General features: G+C 40.2%; 1 protein-coding gene across 1 annotated transcript; it reads right to left on the bottom strand.

Moving 5' to 3' along the window:
• Window positions 1-2,339: 2,339 nt before the first annotated feature.
• Window positions 2,340-3,649, bottom strand: LOC110938915. Its single transcript, XM_022180899.2, has 2 exons — window positions 2,995-3,649; window positions 2,340-2,907 (listed from the first exon to the last, which is right to left on the bottom strand). Exons 1-2 carry the CDS (start codon window positions 3,279-3,281, stop codon window positions 2,568-2,570), a joined length of 627 nt encoding a protein of 208 aa, XP_022036591.1. The 5' UTR covers window positions 3,282-3,649; the 3' UTR covers window positions 2,340-2,567.
• Between the last annotated feature and the right edge of the window lie 11,472 nt (window positions 3,650-15,121).

The raw sequence follows: 15,121 nt of genomic DNA, 5'->3' as shown, positions 1-15,121 counted from the left end.
CCAAGTCGTCCGGTCGAACTGGAATCACCCAATGTCACACCCCGAAATTATCAGAGCTGGCGTGACTGGACTGGTATCTTCATTGCACAGCGGAAGCAAATAAGCATAAACTTTCTAGAAATTGAACGCTCGCTAAGTACTCGACTCCACGTGGTTCTCCTATTCCAACCGTGCCATAACTTTGAAATGTGACCTGAGAAAGAAACATGCAAAAAAGTCAACATAAAGTTGAGCGAGTTCATAGTTTGTTTGTAAAAGATTTGAAATAAATCTTTTGAATAACCGGTTGGTGAAATATATTGAGAAAACGAATTTAAAAATCGTTTTCTTGTCAAGTTTTATAGAAACTTTGTATTTGTAACGCATTATGTTCGTAAAACCATGTATTTGTAAACTCTTGTATTTGTAAAGTATGTATAACCGTCAATGCCCACCCTGACTTTGACTCTATGCCCGTATAATCCTATACTTTGAATTTGCATAAAACATGGTATTTAGTTTGTATAAATCAAGTATTTTTGTAAGTGTGTATGATAAAAATCCCTGGTATGTAGCAATAAGGAAAAAAGAGATCACCAATGGGTTGCAAAGCCACTGGTATGTGTGAGAAAGTGCAGGGAAACTCAAACCTAGCAAATTTGTTACCGGGCTTCGGCTGGAAGACACAGTCACCACTATGGGCCGCCCTGGCCTCAAGGGTGTGGGCTCGCTACACCCAAATAGATCTATCACTCTTGTGTCCCTCGGTCCTAACAAAGAGGATTAATGGCCTCAAGTGTTATTGCCCACCCCTCACATGATCTAGTAGTATAAACCCTCTGTATTTTACCCCAGCCTCTAAGGCTGAACCTCCCCAGCCTCTAAGGCCAACTCCCTAGTTATGAAAATCATTCACATTTCGATAATACGTATTTGTTTTGTAAAAACCGGTATGTTTAGTATAAACCTTTCGTAAATCATTTGAATTCCTCGAAATCCATTTGTAATATGATTTAGAAATACGAGTTTTTCGTTTGATCAAAACTTTGTATGTTCTTGCAAAACGTGCTTTATTTCAAAATATACAGTCTTTGTTTATCGAAAACTTTTATGTTTCTGAAAATCGTGCATGTCTTTCCACCCCGAAAACATTTACAAAAATGTAAAACCGTAAAAAAGTGGGGTTATGAACTCACCTGAATTGCCTTGTGTAAAGCGAGCTAATTACGACTTCGTGATGTCGTTTCCAAGACGAGACTCGCTAGCGTGCATTCTACAATATTCCTAACACAGAATATCTTATAAGTTTCTAAGTAAACGTAGTAACTAAACTACGTCATCGAGCTCTACCGAATCGTTAACCGAACGATTTAACGGTCAGTTGCGAAGTAAATGGAAATGAGTAGGTTGTATTTGATAAGGGTCGTTTATCGTCGATAATAACTATCAAGTCTTGAAAAGGCTTGATTCTCAAGATATTTGAAAGTAAATAAATATTTATATCTAATATATAAGTATATCGTTGTAATTGCGTTAACCGTTTCGAGTAGTCATACGTGTATAAAAAGAATATTTATATGAAATTATCATATGATAAACTCGCACCACATATTACGTCTCGTATGATATTTATCAAAGTATACGTATATGCCGTTTAGGCGTTTTGAAATAAATATAAAAAAGTTATATTTATTTTATAAGAGAATTGTCGAGTTGTCGTGTTTGAAAATAAATATGGCTATATTTATTTTATGAAAGAATTCGATTTGTTTGTGTCCGAAATAAATATATAGCTATATTTATTTATAAAAGGATTCGTTTTGTATGATATTTAAAATAAATATTTAAGCTATATTTATTTTTATAAAACGAATTCGTGTCGATTAACATTTCAAATAAATATATAAACAATATTTATTTTAGTAAAACCATCGCCGTGTCGTTTGATAGTTGAAATACTTATACACTATATTTATTTCTATAAAAGAAGTCGCGTTGTTTGTCGTTTGAAATAAAGACATCAACTATATTTATGTTTATAACGAATACAAGTCGTTTGATGTTTGAAATAGAGCTATATTTATTTATAAAAGACTTCGCATTGTTTGATAATTTGAAATAAGTATATGAAATCTTATTTATGTTATAAAAGCGTTTATGTTATTGGCCTTTCCGCAGGATATGACGTGTGGTCAAAAGAATATGTATTCGTATACGTTTCGATAAAAGATTATTTGAATCCGTTAGTTTTGTTTTATAATGAAACACGCTTTATTTTACAGATTTTCTTGAAAAACGGGCAGAGTTTCCTCTGTTTTTTGACGCCCCCCGACAACACAAGTTGTCGCTATTTATCAAAATTCAATCAAATTCAACCAATATAATCAATATATGAGATTTCGTCAGTTATATAAAGATGTAAAGCATATTTAAATAGATCGGTTTGAGCTCGATTTCGCGTATAAAAATAACAAACGAACGTAAATAATAATCTTCCTAAATCTTTACCATCCTCGTGACGAAAAAGCTAATTGAGTTAACCGGCTGAGCTGACCGAGTCAACCGGGTTGACCCGCTGAGTTGACTTGTTACGTTGACTGAGTTGAACTGAGTCGAGCCGTGAGGAACCGAGTCGAACCGAGTTGAACTTGTTGACCTGAGACGAGTCTTGACTGAGTCGACTCGCTGACTGAGTCAACTGAACCGAGACCGAGCCGAACCGAGTCCCGAACCCGAAGCATCACCCGAACTGATCTTGTTGACCACTGCTGACCCGGACCGAGTTGACCCATAAGCTGACCGTGCTTGGACTGTTGTTGACCCGAGTTGACTCGGGTGTTGACCGAGTCAACCGGGTTTGACTCGAACCATCCCGAAACGAACTGAACATAGACACCACCCCTGTTGATTTGTTGAGCCGCTGCGAAACTTGAACCGAACCCGAAACCCGAACAACAGATCATTATCATCATTCTAAAAAAAGTGAATAAAATAAAAGGACAAGGGTGAGTTTACCGGAAATTCGTTGGACAAAAACGAAGACCGCCGGTTCGAGTCTCGGACCACCGCTGACCACCACCGCCTGCGGTTGACGGAAACAGGAACTCATCATCATCTTCACCGATCACCGGGTAAATGGACCGACTGGATAAACGAACTGATCGCCGGTCCGAAACACAAACCACCGGTCCAAGACATAAACTACTGGTCCGAGTCTCCGACCCCGCTGTCTCTGCCGTCTGACTCCGCCTCCGCCTGACTTCGTCACCGCCGCCGCCGTGAGCGGCGATCCTCTCTCCCATCTCGACTCTCTCTCTTCCCGAGTCTCTCTCTCTCCTCCCTGATTGTAGCCGCCGCACATCACCACCACCCAACAGTGGTGGTGGTGCTCCGTTTTGATGAAGGCAAAAGGGGAAAGGGGTGCTCGGTGTTTGGATTGTCGGGAAAACAGGACGATCGGAGGAGGGAGGGGGGGTGTTTGGCCGGAAAAGTGGCCCCCGGCATCTCGTCGGACCGCCGCCGACTACAGCGGCTCCGCCGCCGCCCAGATCGCCGGAGAGAGGAAGAGAAACGTGGTGTGTGTTGGTTCTGTTCTTGTTGATTGTTTGCTCAGAATGAAACAATAGTAAGGGTGTGGCCCTTTTTATATGCAGAATTTTGCTAATGGGCTTTGGGCTTGGGCCCAAGGCCCACAAGCCCAAAGCTCGCGTTTTTAAGTGGCCCGTAATCCTCTATGAGTCCCGTTTTCAAAACCGAACTGGCCAGAACGCGATAAATTACAAATTTAGTATTAAAATTCGTAAAATACTATCGGTAGTCGTGTTAGGTGCGTTTGCCAGTCATTTACGATATTAGTCGCGTAAATTTGCGTTGTTGCCGTTTTAAGTCGTTTTTAGATCCGGTTTCGAACACGGTTACTAAAATTTAATTACGAAGCTAGAATATGTCGTAAAAATCTAATATTTGTCGGCGTTGTCAGTATTTCTTACGGTTTCGTTTCGTTATCGCTTAACGTTTAGCTTGCTTCTCCCAAATCACTGTTCGCGCATTGTAAAGTCGGATAGACATTCCTAGGCACTCCAAAGACCTAGTTAAGTCAATTTTCGCCTTAATCACTATTTATTATCGTGTTAATCGCCAGTTAATCACGTAATTAAGAGCCGTAAATAACCGGTTGTCACACCCAAATCCGACCAGTCAACTGTTCTTGCCGGTTGTTCATGTTCAATCCGAAATCCGTTGCCTCTTTGATAGAAATTAGATCTCGGACCGACACTTCACTAAGAAATGAGTAGAAGATCTGAACGAGCTCCGATTCTATTGGTTTTGAGTGCATTGAGTGTAAAAGAGTTGAAAGAAAGTTGGAAAAGTTCCTTTCAATCCTTTTAACATTGAAAAAATGTTTAGATCTATGCAAAATCGTTGTGAAATCATGCGGAAATCCTTCAGATCTGAGTTATTCTTGGTGGAATGAGGCCAAAACTTGAAGTTCATAAGAACTCCATGATGACATCACCCTAGAATACCTCAAATCCGCTGATTTCACGGTTAAAAGTTAAGATTAAAATTAGGTGAAACTGATGAAGAAGTGTGTGTAGATCATAGGAGTACAAGATTTAGGTTGAAAACTTATAAGAATCGCGAGAAATCGAGAGAAAGAAGGCTTGAGCGTGCTGGTCGAACGAGAGAGCTGTCACATCACTTTGTGATGTGACCGGGGGTATTTATAGGTTGCCAAAAAGGGAAAGTGGGAGCAAGGGTGCAAGTGTCGGATGGCATCTCGATCAGATGGCACTCCGATCGGATGGCAATCCGATCGGATGGCCATTCGATCGATCGGCCATTCGATCGAAGCATCCAACAAGTTGAGTTTCGGTGTTTCGTTTTGCGTTTCGAGCGTTGCGATGCGTTTAAGCGAGGGTGCGATGCGATAGATAAATAACAACCACACAAATACTATATCTAACATACAATCATCCTAATTAACTTGCGTTCAACGTTTGCGATTCGATTGCGTTGCGATAGAGTTGCGATTGCTTTTCGATTAATCACCACAAACATAAAGTAAACATGCACAAGTAACAAATAAATGGCACACACGCGTAAAGCAATATTCAGAATCTATCAATCAAGGCGGCGAATGCGATTGCGATGCGATTAGCGATAAAGTGATAAAACATGCGATAAACATCGATTAAACCTCGATTATTAATAGATACTCCACATAATACAACTAAAGCGAATAAATAAAAAGATTCGATTACAAGTCAAGGAAGTCAAATCAGTAGTTAAGCAAGGAGTGACAGATCGAAATTAGCAATCTTTTCTTCTTTTGACTTTGACTTGACTTTGACTTTGACTTTCGTAACACGGGGTGTTACAGCCTCCCCTACTTAAGTGAATTTCGTCCCGAAATTAGGCTTTAGCCTAAACAAACAACTGTGTGTACTTCGCCTTCATGTCGCTTTCGAGTTCCTAGGTGAACTCTGCACCTCGTTTGCCTTCCCAGCGAACTTTCACAATGGGAATGCGTGAGCGTCTGAGCTTCTTGGTTTCTCGGTCCATGATCTCGACAGGCTTCTCCACGAAGTGTAATGTTTCGTTCACTTGTAGATCCTCAAGGGGAACGTGTAAATCCTGCTCGAGACACTTTCTGAGGTTCGATACATGGAAAGTCGGGTGGACGTTGCTAAGTTCCTCCGGTAGTTCGAGTCTGCAGGCCACTTTTCAAATCCTTTCCAGAATTTTAAAGGGTCCAACATATCGAGGCGCGAGCTTTCCTTTCTTGCTGAATGATATTCGCTAATTTACACATATTTTAGTCCCCCGTTTTATCCCCATTTTATGCGTTTTCGGCCGTAAAACCGTCATGCGGATACTTAATCATGTATACTTTTGTTTACAGGCCTAAAACAACATACCAGACAAGATGATAGTGAAAACGAGGATTTTCCGGGCGAAACGAATGAACTGCGAACATTCTGTGGAAAATTCTGACCTGGGCAAGTTGCACCCCCGTGCAACTGGTGGCACCCCCGTGCGGATGCGACAATAAGGCTCAGCTTGGCGTTGCACCCCCGTGCGGATGCGACAATAAGGCTCAGCTTGGCGTTGCACCCCCGTGCAACTGGTGGCACCCCCGTGCGGATGCGACAACAAGGCTCAGCTCGGCGTTGCACACCCAGTGCGATCAGGAGTGCAACGAAATCCCGGCAACGCACCCCCGTGCGACTGGTTGCACCCCCGTGCGAATGGTTGCACCCCCATGCGGATTCGATGACCAGCCCCGATCCCGGATATGCACGCCCGTGCACCCCATGGCACGCCCGTGCGAGACCGAAGACCAGTCAACTCTGCTGATGTCATGCAGTATGGTGGACCACCACCAATAATTGCTTAAAGTGCACGGTCGTGCGATCGGAGAACGACCGTGCGACACCGAAAAAGCATAAAAACAGAACAGAACCATTCTATCAGTAACTCTGGAATTTTGGAGAGCTTTGCAGGCGATTTTGAGGCTCCGAAGGCTTCTGCTTTCACTCGGATTCAAGCCATATTGCCCGGTTTTGCTCATTTACTATCCGGATTCTTAATCTTGTGCTTGTTTATGGTTTGGATTTCTAATCTTTCCAGAATTTTGTTAATGTTTCAAGCATTTAGATTAATATTTATGTATTATTGTAGCCTTTGGGCAAAAACACAACAATCCTTTGCTTGATTATAACCATTAGTATGTTAATCTATGTTTGTAATGAAATTTGGAAGTGTTTTCTATGATTATCTTTGATGATTAGTTTGCAACCTTGTTATTGATATTCATTTCTTGATTATAAGTAATTGTGTTGGATGATTGGTGCTTGGTTAGGTAAGATAGTTGAAAAATGAAGCTTATTTAATCATGTATTAGTAAACTTTTAATTTGGTTAACTAGCTTAACTTGGTTAAAATGTGGGCACCATGATACTCTAACGGGTTAGTGGTTTAATAAAATGTAATTATTGTTAATCAAGAAAGCTTGCCCTCACGGAAGGACTCTAACGGGTTAGATGGTGTTGTTATGAATTCTTGCCATGATTTGTTAGCTTAGTTAGTAGTTTCGGCCAAAATTGCTATCTTGGTGAATTTATGCATAAGATTTGTAAAATGAACTCGGTTGTGATTTAATCTAGTCTATGCTTGTCTCGGTGGTTGCATTGTGTTTATCGGTGTTGCTTTCCTTGATTAAGTGAGGTTAGAAAACTCCTAACGGATGACTAACTTATTTTTAGGAGATTTTTGTAGACATTAATCAATTGCACGTTAAAGAACAATTTTAGGTGGTTAAAGTGTGTTTATCGTTTTAACTTTCCGAATGATTGTCATGTTAGGATTCCCGAAAGGGATACTAATTGTCTCAAAATGGAAAATTGACCGAATGCTTCTAGTGCCAAAACTGACTTAGTTGACATGCTTTGGTTGTGTATTAAGCAAGGCTATTTATATATAATTTACTATGTTTTATAAGTATTTATTTATGCTTACTTTAGATTAATTAAAACCAAAACAACTTATGTTTTTACCGGTAATTTAGTGGCAAAGGTCTAGTATTATTTCTCCGCCCATTTCCATGGATCGATAATTGGTTCTTACCGATACTTTACTACATATATGACGGGGTACACTTGCCCTTTCGTGTGTGTTTTGATGTAAAAGTAATAATCACTTTTATAAATTTAAAACAATTCGTGTGTAATTTCATTGTAAAAATATGTGTAGTCGCGCACGTACCAAGTTTTTGGCGCCGCTGCCGGGGAAATGGCGAGTTTTAGGAATGACCCGAGTCATTGTGTTATCGGTGTATATACTTGTTAATATTTGTGTTTATTTTCATGATTATTTATTTGTTGATTTATTTGTTAATATTTCTAGCTTTTAATTCAATTTATTCATTTTCGTGATTCTTTTGTACACTTGTAAATTTTTATTCTATTTATTTGTTCAAATCCGGATTTATTTATTCATTTATTTTTTTTAGTTTTCGGCTCCGAAAAATTATTTTCATACTAGCCGATTCGATTATTTTAGTTATTTTAGTTTTCATAAAATTTTGGGCCCATTTTCGAATTTTTATAAAATTTCCAGCCCATTTTTATATATATTCTGTTTCTTTTCAGCAAAAAAAAAAATAAAAACTTATTATAATAATATTATATGCATGTGTGTCAATTTCTCGTTTGCAGGTTGTTGTCCTCAACCCCCGCTCCCGACGCTGCGGAGCCTTCAGACGAACCCGAGCGTGATCTGAGGAGACGTCTTCGTGAGAGATCCCGTGCGGTTGCGCTGCAACTCGTAGTAGCTGTGGACGAGCAGGTGGTACCCGCTTAGGCCGAGGGCCCAGCCGATGAAGGACATATCATCATGGCGGACGACAAGACAAGAAGCATGTTTACGAAAAAGGCATGCCATTTACCGGTGGAGTTGGAGCATAAGGCAATGTGGGCTTTAAAAACCGCAAATCTGGATTTAAAAACCGGAGGTGAAGCCCGGTTTCTTCAGATTCATGAATTTGTTAGATTTATGAATTGGAAGAGTTGAGACAACACGCCTATGAAAGCTCCGTGTTGTACAAAGAGCGCACAAAGAGATTGCATGATAAACGCTTGAAGGACCACAAACAATTCCAAGCGGGCGATCTTTTTCTTCTTTACAACTCGCGGTTGCGCTTATTTCAAGGAAAGCTTCATTCACGTTGGACAGGACCATACACAGTAAAAGACGTATTTCCTTATGGGACTGTTGCAATAGAGAACGCGGACGACGTTATTTTCATGGTAAATGGGCATCGGTTGAAGGTTTACGTTGGAGGGCCGATCGAGTCGGCGGTGGAGGTTATCGAGCTCCACACCCCGCATACAGCTTAAGTGTGGGGGCATGAGTCTTGCTATCGACTCGCCGAAAAAAAAATTTAGCATGAGTCTTGCTATCGACTCGCCGACAAAAATTTAGCATGAGTCTTGCTATCGACTCCCCGACAAAAATATAGCATGAGTCTTGCTATCGACTCTCCGACAAAAATTTAGCATGAGTCTTGCTATCGACTCGCCGACAAAAATTTAGCATGAGTCTACGCTACTGACTCGCGGATTAAAAATGTAGCAAGAGCGTCAAAAGCGCTTTAGGGGTAGTATCGTCTTTTTATGTGTTTTTCTAGTTTTAGCGTAATTTAGGTTAGTTAGGTAGTTTTCGTTAGTTTGTACAGTTTTTAATCATACCGAGCGAAGGTTCTATGTTAGAAAAATGTTAAAATAGTTAGCGTGTTGCAAAAATGGCGAAAAACGGCCAAAAAGTGTGCTGAAACTGGTTTCTGCAGCAAACAGACACATCTGCAGATTTGGCATGGCCGTGCCATGGGTCGCACGCCCGTGCGATTTCGGGCTGGCCTGCACCTCGAGTCGCACTCCCGTGCATTACGAGGTCAACGTGTAAGAATGGGTCAACATCGGATTCGCACGCCCGTGCGAATATCCGCATGACCGTGCGCATGGTCAGGGGCATTTTTTTTCATTGTTCCATATAAAAGCCCTCATCTGCATCCACTTCTCACATTCGCGAAACCCTACTGCACTCTCGTTCCTGGCCGATTTTTCCCCAAAATCGCACCATTTTTCGCACGGTTTCTCAAATCTTTTCACACGGTTTGTTTTTTTTTCTTGTCGATTTCCTGTTTTTATCGCTTTCTAGGGTTAGATTCTCCGATTTCTTCAAGGCTTTTTGGGTTCCCTTCATAAACAAATCGAAACCCTAGCCCTTGCAAGAACTTCACAAATCATGAACACCCGGCTGATTTCCTAACCCCCTGTCACTAAAAACTTGAAAAATTTCGAAAAGATTTTACTGTTCTGATTCGGGGTTAAGAATCTGCAGAAAACAGGATCGCACGGTCGTTCTGTACATGGAACGGTCGTGCGTACGCCGGTCGTTCATGATTTTTAACTGTGGTGCCGGATATGCACGGTGGTGCGACCAGTCGCACGTCCGTGCAATCCCGTCATGTATCGATAATCAAGACTGCACCACCACTGATCTCGGTGATGCATGACCATGCGTCCATTCGCACGCCCGTGCGAAACACCCAGATTAGTTTGACAGAATCTTCATAACTGTGTGTTCGGCTGAGCATGAAGAGGAGGAGCAGAATCAGCCACCACCCACACCACCACACCCGTAGTTCCAGCAGCACCAAGACTGGCCACCCGGCATCCCATCTTATCCTGATTTGTACCAGCAATTTCAACAAATGCAGCTGAACCAGGAGCAGCTGCGAGTCAACCAGGAGGTGGTGCTGACGGTGATAATGAGTAGCTGGTGGTGGTAGTAGCATTTCAGTACTTTATATTTCGGGTGTTCATTTTGGTTGTTATTTAAACACCCCCGGATTGTATTTTATTTTCAAACACTTTACTTTATGTCTTGTCTTTGTTGGGATTTCTAGTATTTCTATTTATGTACATTATGGTTTTTATGTTTATTCTGTTACTGCTCTGTTTTGGCGTACATGTGACATACTTGCAGATCCGACATATCTTGGACTGGAGCATATGACAGACACAACTTTGGAAGTCTCGTTTCATCAGATATCATCTTGAGGGGAGTACTATTATCCTTTTTCTCTATATTTCGGTTTCGCATTGGGGACAATGCGAAGTTCAAGTGTGGGGAGGGGGTTAACTTTGTTAACTTTGTTTGTCCTCTAAAAAAAATCAGAAAATCAGAAAAATCATTCAAAAATACCTGTATTTTGTATATATTTTAGTTAATAAACCGGTTGATTGTGTTTTAGAAAGCTTCGGACTTGATAAAAACTCGACAAGCAAAATATTTTTGAAAAAGGAAACCGGAAAGCGTGACAAACAAAGAAAGACTTACATGATAGTTTTCACACTTTTACCCATTCCATCCGTTACGTGAGCATACTTGAGCCTATTGTTATATATTTGTTTGTTCATTTTGGATATAGGAGTGAGCCGGATGTTATGTGTAATTTAGAATTTGTCACTAGTATGCTTGTTAAGACCATGAACTTGTGAATTTGTGTAAAAGTGATAGAGGCACTTAGATTACCCCTTTGTTGTAAACCTTGTTCTTTGTGTTGTGCTTCCCGTTTACCTTATATTACCCTTTAGGATTAACCATGTCGAGCCTTCACGTTTACCTTTGTTTACCCAACATAATCGCCCACTTAGCCAAATTTAGCCTTTTTATGTTTTAAACCTTTTAGTGTTGAAACTCGGTCAAAATAATCGTTTAACTAGCGCTTGTTACAGTTTATTATTCATTGTATAAATCCATTAGTTTGCAAAAAAAAAAAAAAAAAAAAAAAAAAAAAAAAAAAAAAAAAAAAAAAAAAAAACAGAAAATAAAACACCCTAAAAAAGGGTGAAGTAGACAAAATTCGAGCAATTTTGATTAATAAAATGATGAAATCTTGTTTATGAGCTCGTTGTCGCATAAGTCGCCTTTTTAAGGCATTTGTATGTATAGTTTTGTTGTATTGCGCTTGTTAAACGTAACTACCGAGTTTTAACCGTTTCACCACTTTAAATATCCCTTTCCATACCCTTCGCCCAAGCCTAACGTTACACCCCGTAAAGACCTCTTGATTTACACTTTTTCACATGTTAGTTGGTGGAGACGAGATCTTATGACAAGCTTATGATATTGCACATTTCATTGACAAGGCATTGAGTGTTTACACGTACACATTTTATGTATGTTTCACAAAGAAAACCGAGTGTGTGTGAACATTGTGAGTTGTGTGAAGATTAGCATGTTAAGTCAATTGAAAGTGAGTCACGACTTTTTGGTTATCACCATATATTTGCATATGCTTGTTTGGGTTTGATTCATTTGATGTTGTCTTTCGAAAAACCGGCTAACCGTTTGTAGTTCTTTTAATAAATAGTGTGTAAATTATCGTTCTTGTTTGATTCTATCTTTTATTGCATTTTAGTTTAGCTTGCTTGAGGACAAGCAAGGTTCAAGTGTGGGGAGATTTGATATTCGCTAATTTACACATATTTTAGTCCCCCGTTTTATCCCCATTTTATGCGTTTTCGGCCGTAAAACCGTCATGCGGATACTTAATCATGTATACTTTTGTTTACAGGCCTAAAACAACATACCAGACAAGATGATAGTGAAAACGAGGATTTTCCGGGCGAAACGAATGAACTGCGAACATTCTGTGGAAAATTCTGACCTGGGCAAGTTGCACCCCCGTGCAACTGGTGGCACCCCCGTGCGGATGCGACAATAAGGCTCAGCTTGGCGTTGCACCCCCGTGCAACTGGTGGCACCCCCGTGCAGATGCGACAATAAGGCTCAGCTTGGCGTTGCACCCCCGTGCAACTGGTGGCACCCCCGTGCGGATGCGACAACAAGGCTCAGCTCGGCGTTGCACACCCAGTGCGATCAGGAGTGCAACGAAATCCCGGCAACGCACCCCCATGCGACTGGTTGCACCCCCGTGCGAATGGTTGCACCCCCATGCGGATTCGATGACCAGCCCCGATCCCGGATATGCACGCCCGTGCACCCCATGGCACGCCCGTGCGAGACCGAAGACCAGTCAACTCTGCTGATGTCATGCAGTATGGTGGACCACCACCAATAATTGCTTAAAGTGCACGGTCGTGCGATCGGAGAACGACCGTGCGACACCGAAAAAGCATAAAAACAGAACAGAACTATTCTATCAGTAACTCTGGAATTTTGGAGAGCTTTGCAGGCGATTTTGAGGCTCCGAAGGCTTCTGCTTTCACTCGGATTCAAGCCACATTGCCCGGTTTTGCTCATTTACTATCCGGATTCTTAATCTTGTGCTTGTTTATGGTTTGGATTTCTAATCTTTCCAGAATTTTGTTAATGTTTCAAGCATTTAGATTAATATTTATGTATTATTGTAGCCTTTGGGCAAAAACACAACAATCCCTTGCTTGATTATAACCATTAGTATGTTAATCTATGTTTGTAATGAAATTTGGAAGTGTTTTCTATGATTATCTTTGATGATTAGTTTGCAACCTTGTTATTGATATTGATTTCTTGATTATAAGTAATTGTGTTGGATGATTGGTGCTTGGTTAGGTAAGATAGTTGAAAAATGAAGCTTATTTAATCATGTATTAGTAAACTTTTAAGTTGGTTAACTAGCTTAACTTGGTTAAAATGTGGGCACCATGATACTCTAACGGGTTAGTGGTTTAATAAAATGTAATTATTGTTAATCAAGAAAGCTTGCCCTCACGGAAGGACTCTAACGGGTTAGATGGTGTTGTTATGAATTCTTGCCATGATTTGTTAGCTTAGTTAGTAGTTTCGGCCAAAATTGCTATCTTGGTGAATTTATGCGTAAGATTTGTAAAATGAACTCGGTTGTGATTTAATCTAGTCTGTGCTTGTCTCGGTGGTTGCATTGTGTTTATTGGTGTTGCTTTCCTTGATTAAGTGAGGTTAGAAAACTCCTAACGGATGACTAACTTATTTTTAGGAGATTTTTGTAGACATTAATCAATTGCACGTTAAAGAACAATTTTAGGTGGTTAAAGTGTGTTTATCGTTTTAACTTTCCGAATGATTGTCATGTTAGGATTCCCGAAAGGGATACTAATTGTCTCAAAATGGAAAATTGACCGAATGCTTCTAGTGCCAAAACTGACTTAGTTGACATGCTTTGGTTGTGTATTAAGCAAGGCTATTTATATATAATTTACTATGTTTTATAAGTATTTATTTATGCTTACTTTAGATTAATTAAAACCAAAACAACTTATGTTTTTACCGGTAATTTAGTGGCAAAGGTCTAGTATTATTTCTCCGCCCATTTCCATGGATCGATAATTGGTTCTTACCGATACTTTACTACATATATGACGGGGTACACTTGCCCTTTCGTGTGTGTTTTGATGTAAAAGTAATAATCACTTTTATAAATTTAAAACAATTCGTGTGTAATTTCATTGTAAAAATATGTGTAGTCGCGCACGTACCAAGTTTTTGGCGCCGCTGCCGGGGAAATGGCGAGTTTTAGGAACGACCCGAGTCATTGTGTTATCGGTGTATATTTTTTTTTTTTTTTTTTTTTTTTGAACGGTTAACGGTTCACTCCCCTTAAGAAATTCGCCCGCACTGCGGGTTCGAATCCCAGGCCCCCCCTAAGGTCCAGCCGCACTGGAATTACCCAATATTGGTACCAGAGTGGACTCGAACCTGCACCCCTCCAGAAGAAACCCCCAAGAGGGAAAACTCCTGACCTCTGTTATCGGTGTATATACTTGTTAATATTTGTGTTTATTTTCATGATTATTTATTTGTTGATTTATTTGTTAATATTTCTAGCTTTTAATTCAATTTATTCATTTTCGTGATTCTTTTGTACACTTGTAAATTTTATTTCTATTTATTTGTTCAAATCCGGATTTATTTATTCATTTATTTTTTTTTTACTTTTCGGCTCCGAAAAATTATTTTCATACTAGCCGATTCGATTATTTTAGTTATTTTAGTTTTCATAAAATTTTGGGCCCATTTTCGAATTTTTATAAAATTTCCAGCCCATTTTTATATATATTCTGTTTCTTTTCAGCAAAAAAAAAAATAAAAACTTATTATAATAATATTATATGCATGTGTGTCAATTTCTCGTTTGCAGGTTGTTGTCCTCAACCCCCGCTCCCGACGCTGCGGAGCCTTCAGACGAACCCGAGCGTGATCTGAGGAGACGTCTTCGTGAGAGATCCCGTGTGGTTGCGCTGCAACTCGTAGTAGCTGTGGACGAGCAGGTGGTACCCGCTTAGGCTGAGGGCCCAGCCGATGAAGGACATATCATCATGGCGGACGACAAGACAAGAAGCATGTTTACGAAAAAGGCATGCCATTTACCGGTGGAGTTGGAGCATAAGGCAATGTGGGCTTTAAAAACCGCAAATCTGGATTTAAAAACCGGAGGTGAAGCCCGGTTTCTTCAGATTCATGAATTTGTTAGATTTATGAATTGGAAGAGTTGAGACAACACGCCTATAAAGCTCCGTGTTGTACAAAGAGCGCACAAAGAGATTGCATGATAAACGCTTGAAGGACCACAAACAATTCCAAGCGGGCGATC

This window comes from Helianthus annuus, chromosome 5 (assembly GCF_002127325.2).
Source record: "Helianthus annuus cultivar XRQ/B chromosome 5, HanXRQr2.0-SUNRISE, whole genome shotgun sequence".
Classification (NCBI taxonomy): domain Eukaryota; kingdom Viridiplantae; phylum Streptophyta; class Magnoliopsida; order Asterales; family Asteraceae; genus Helianthus; species Helianthus annuus.
The sequence above is the reverse complement of the archived record's forward strand: the minus strand, read 5'-3'. Positions and strand labels throughout refer to the sequence as shown.

Bases quoted from the DNA above. Each gene is read 5' to 3' on its own strand.
- LOC110938915 (XM_022180899.2), bottom strand. From the start codon at position 3,281: ATGGGAGAGAGGATCGCCGCTCACGGCGGCGGCGGTGACGAAGTCAGG. The intron at 2,908-2,994 runs GTAAACTCACCC...GTTCGGTTCAAG, and splicing joins TTTTGTCCAACGAATTTCCG to TTTCGCAGCGGCTCAACAAA.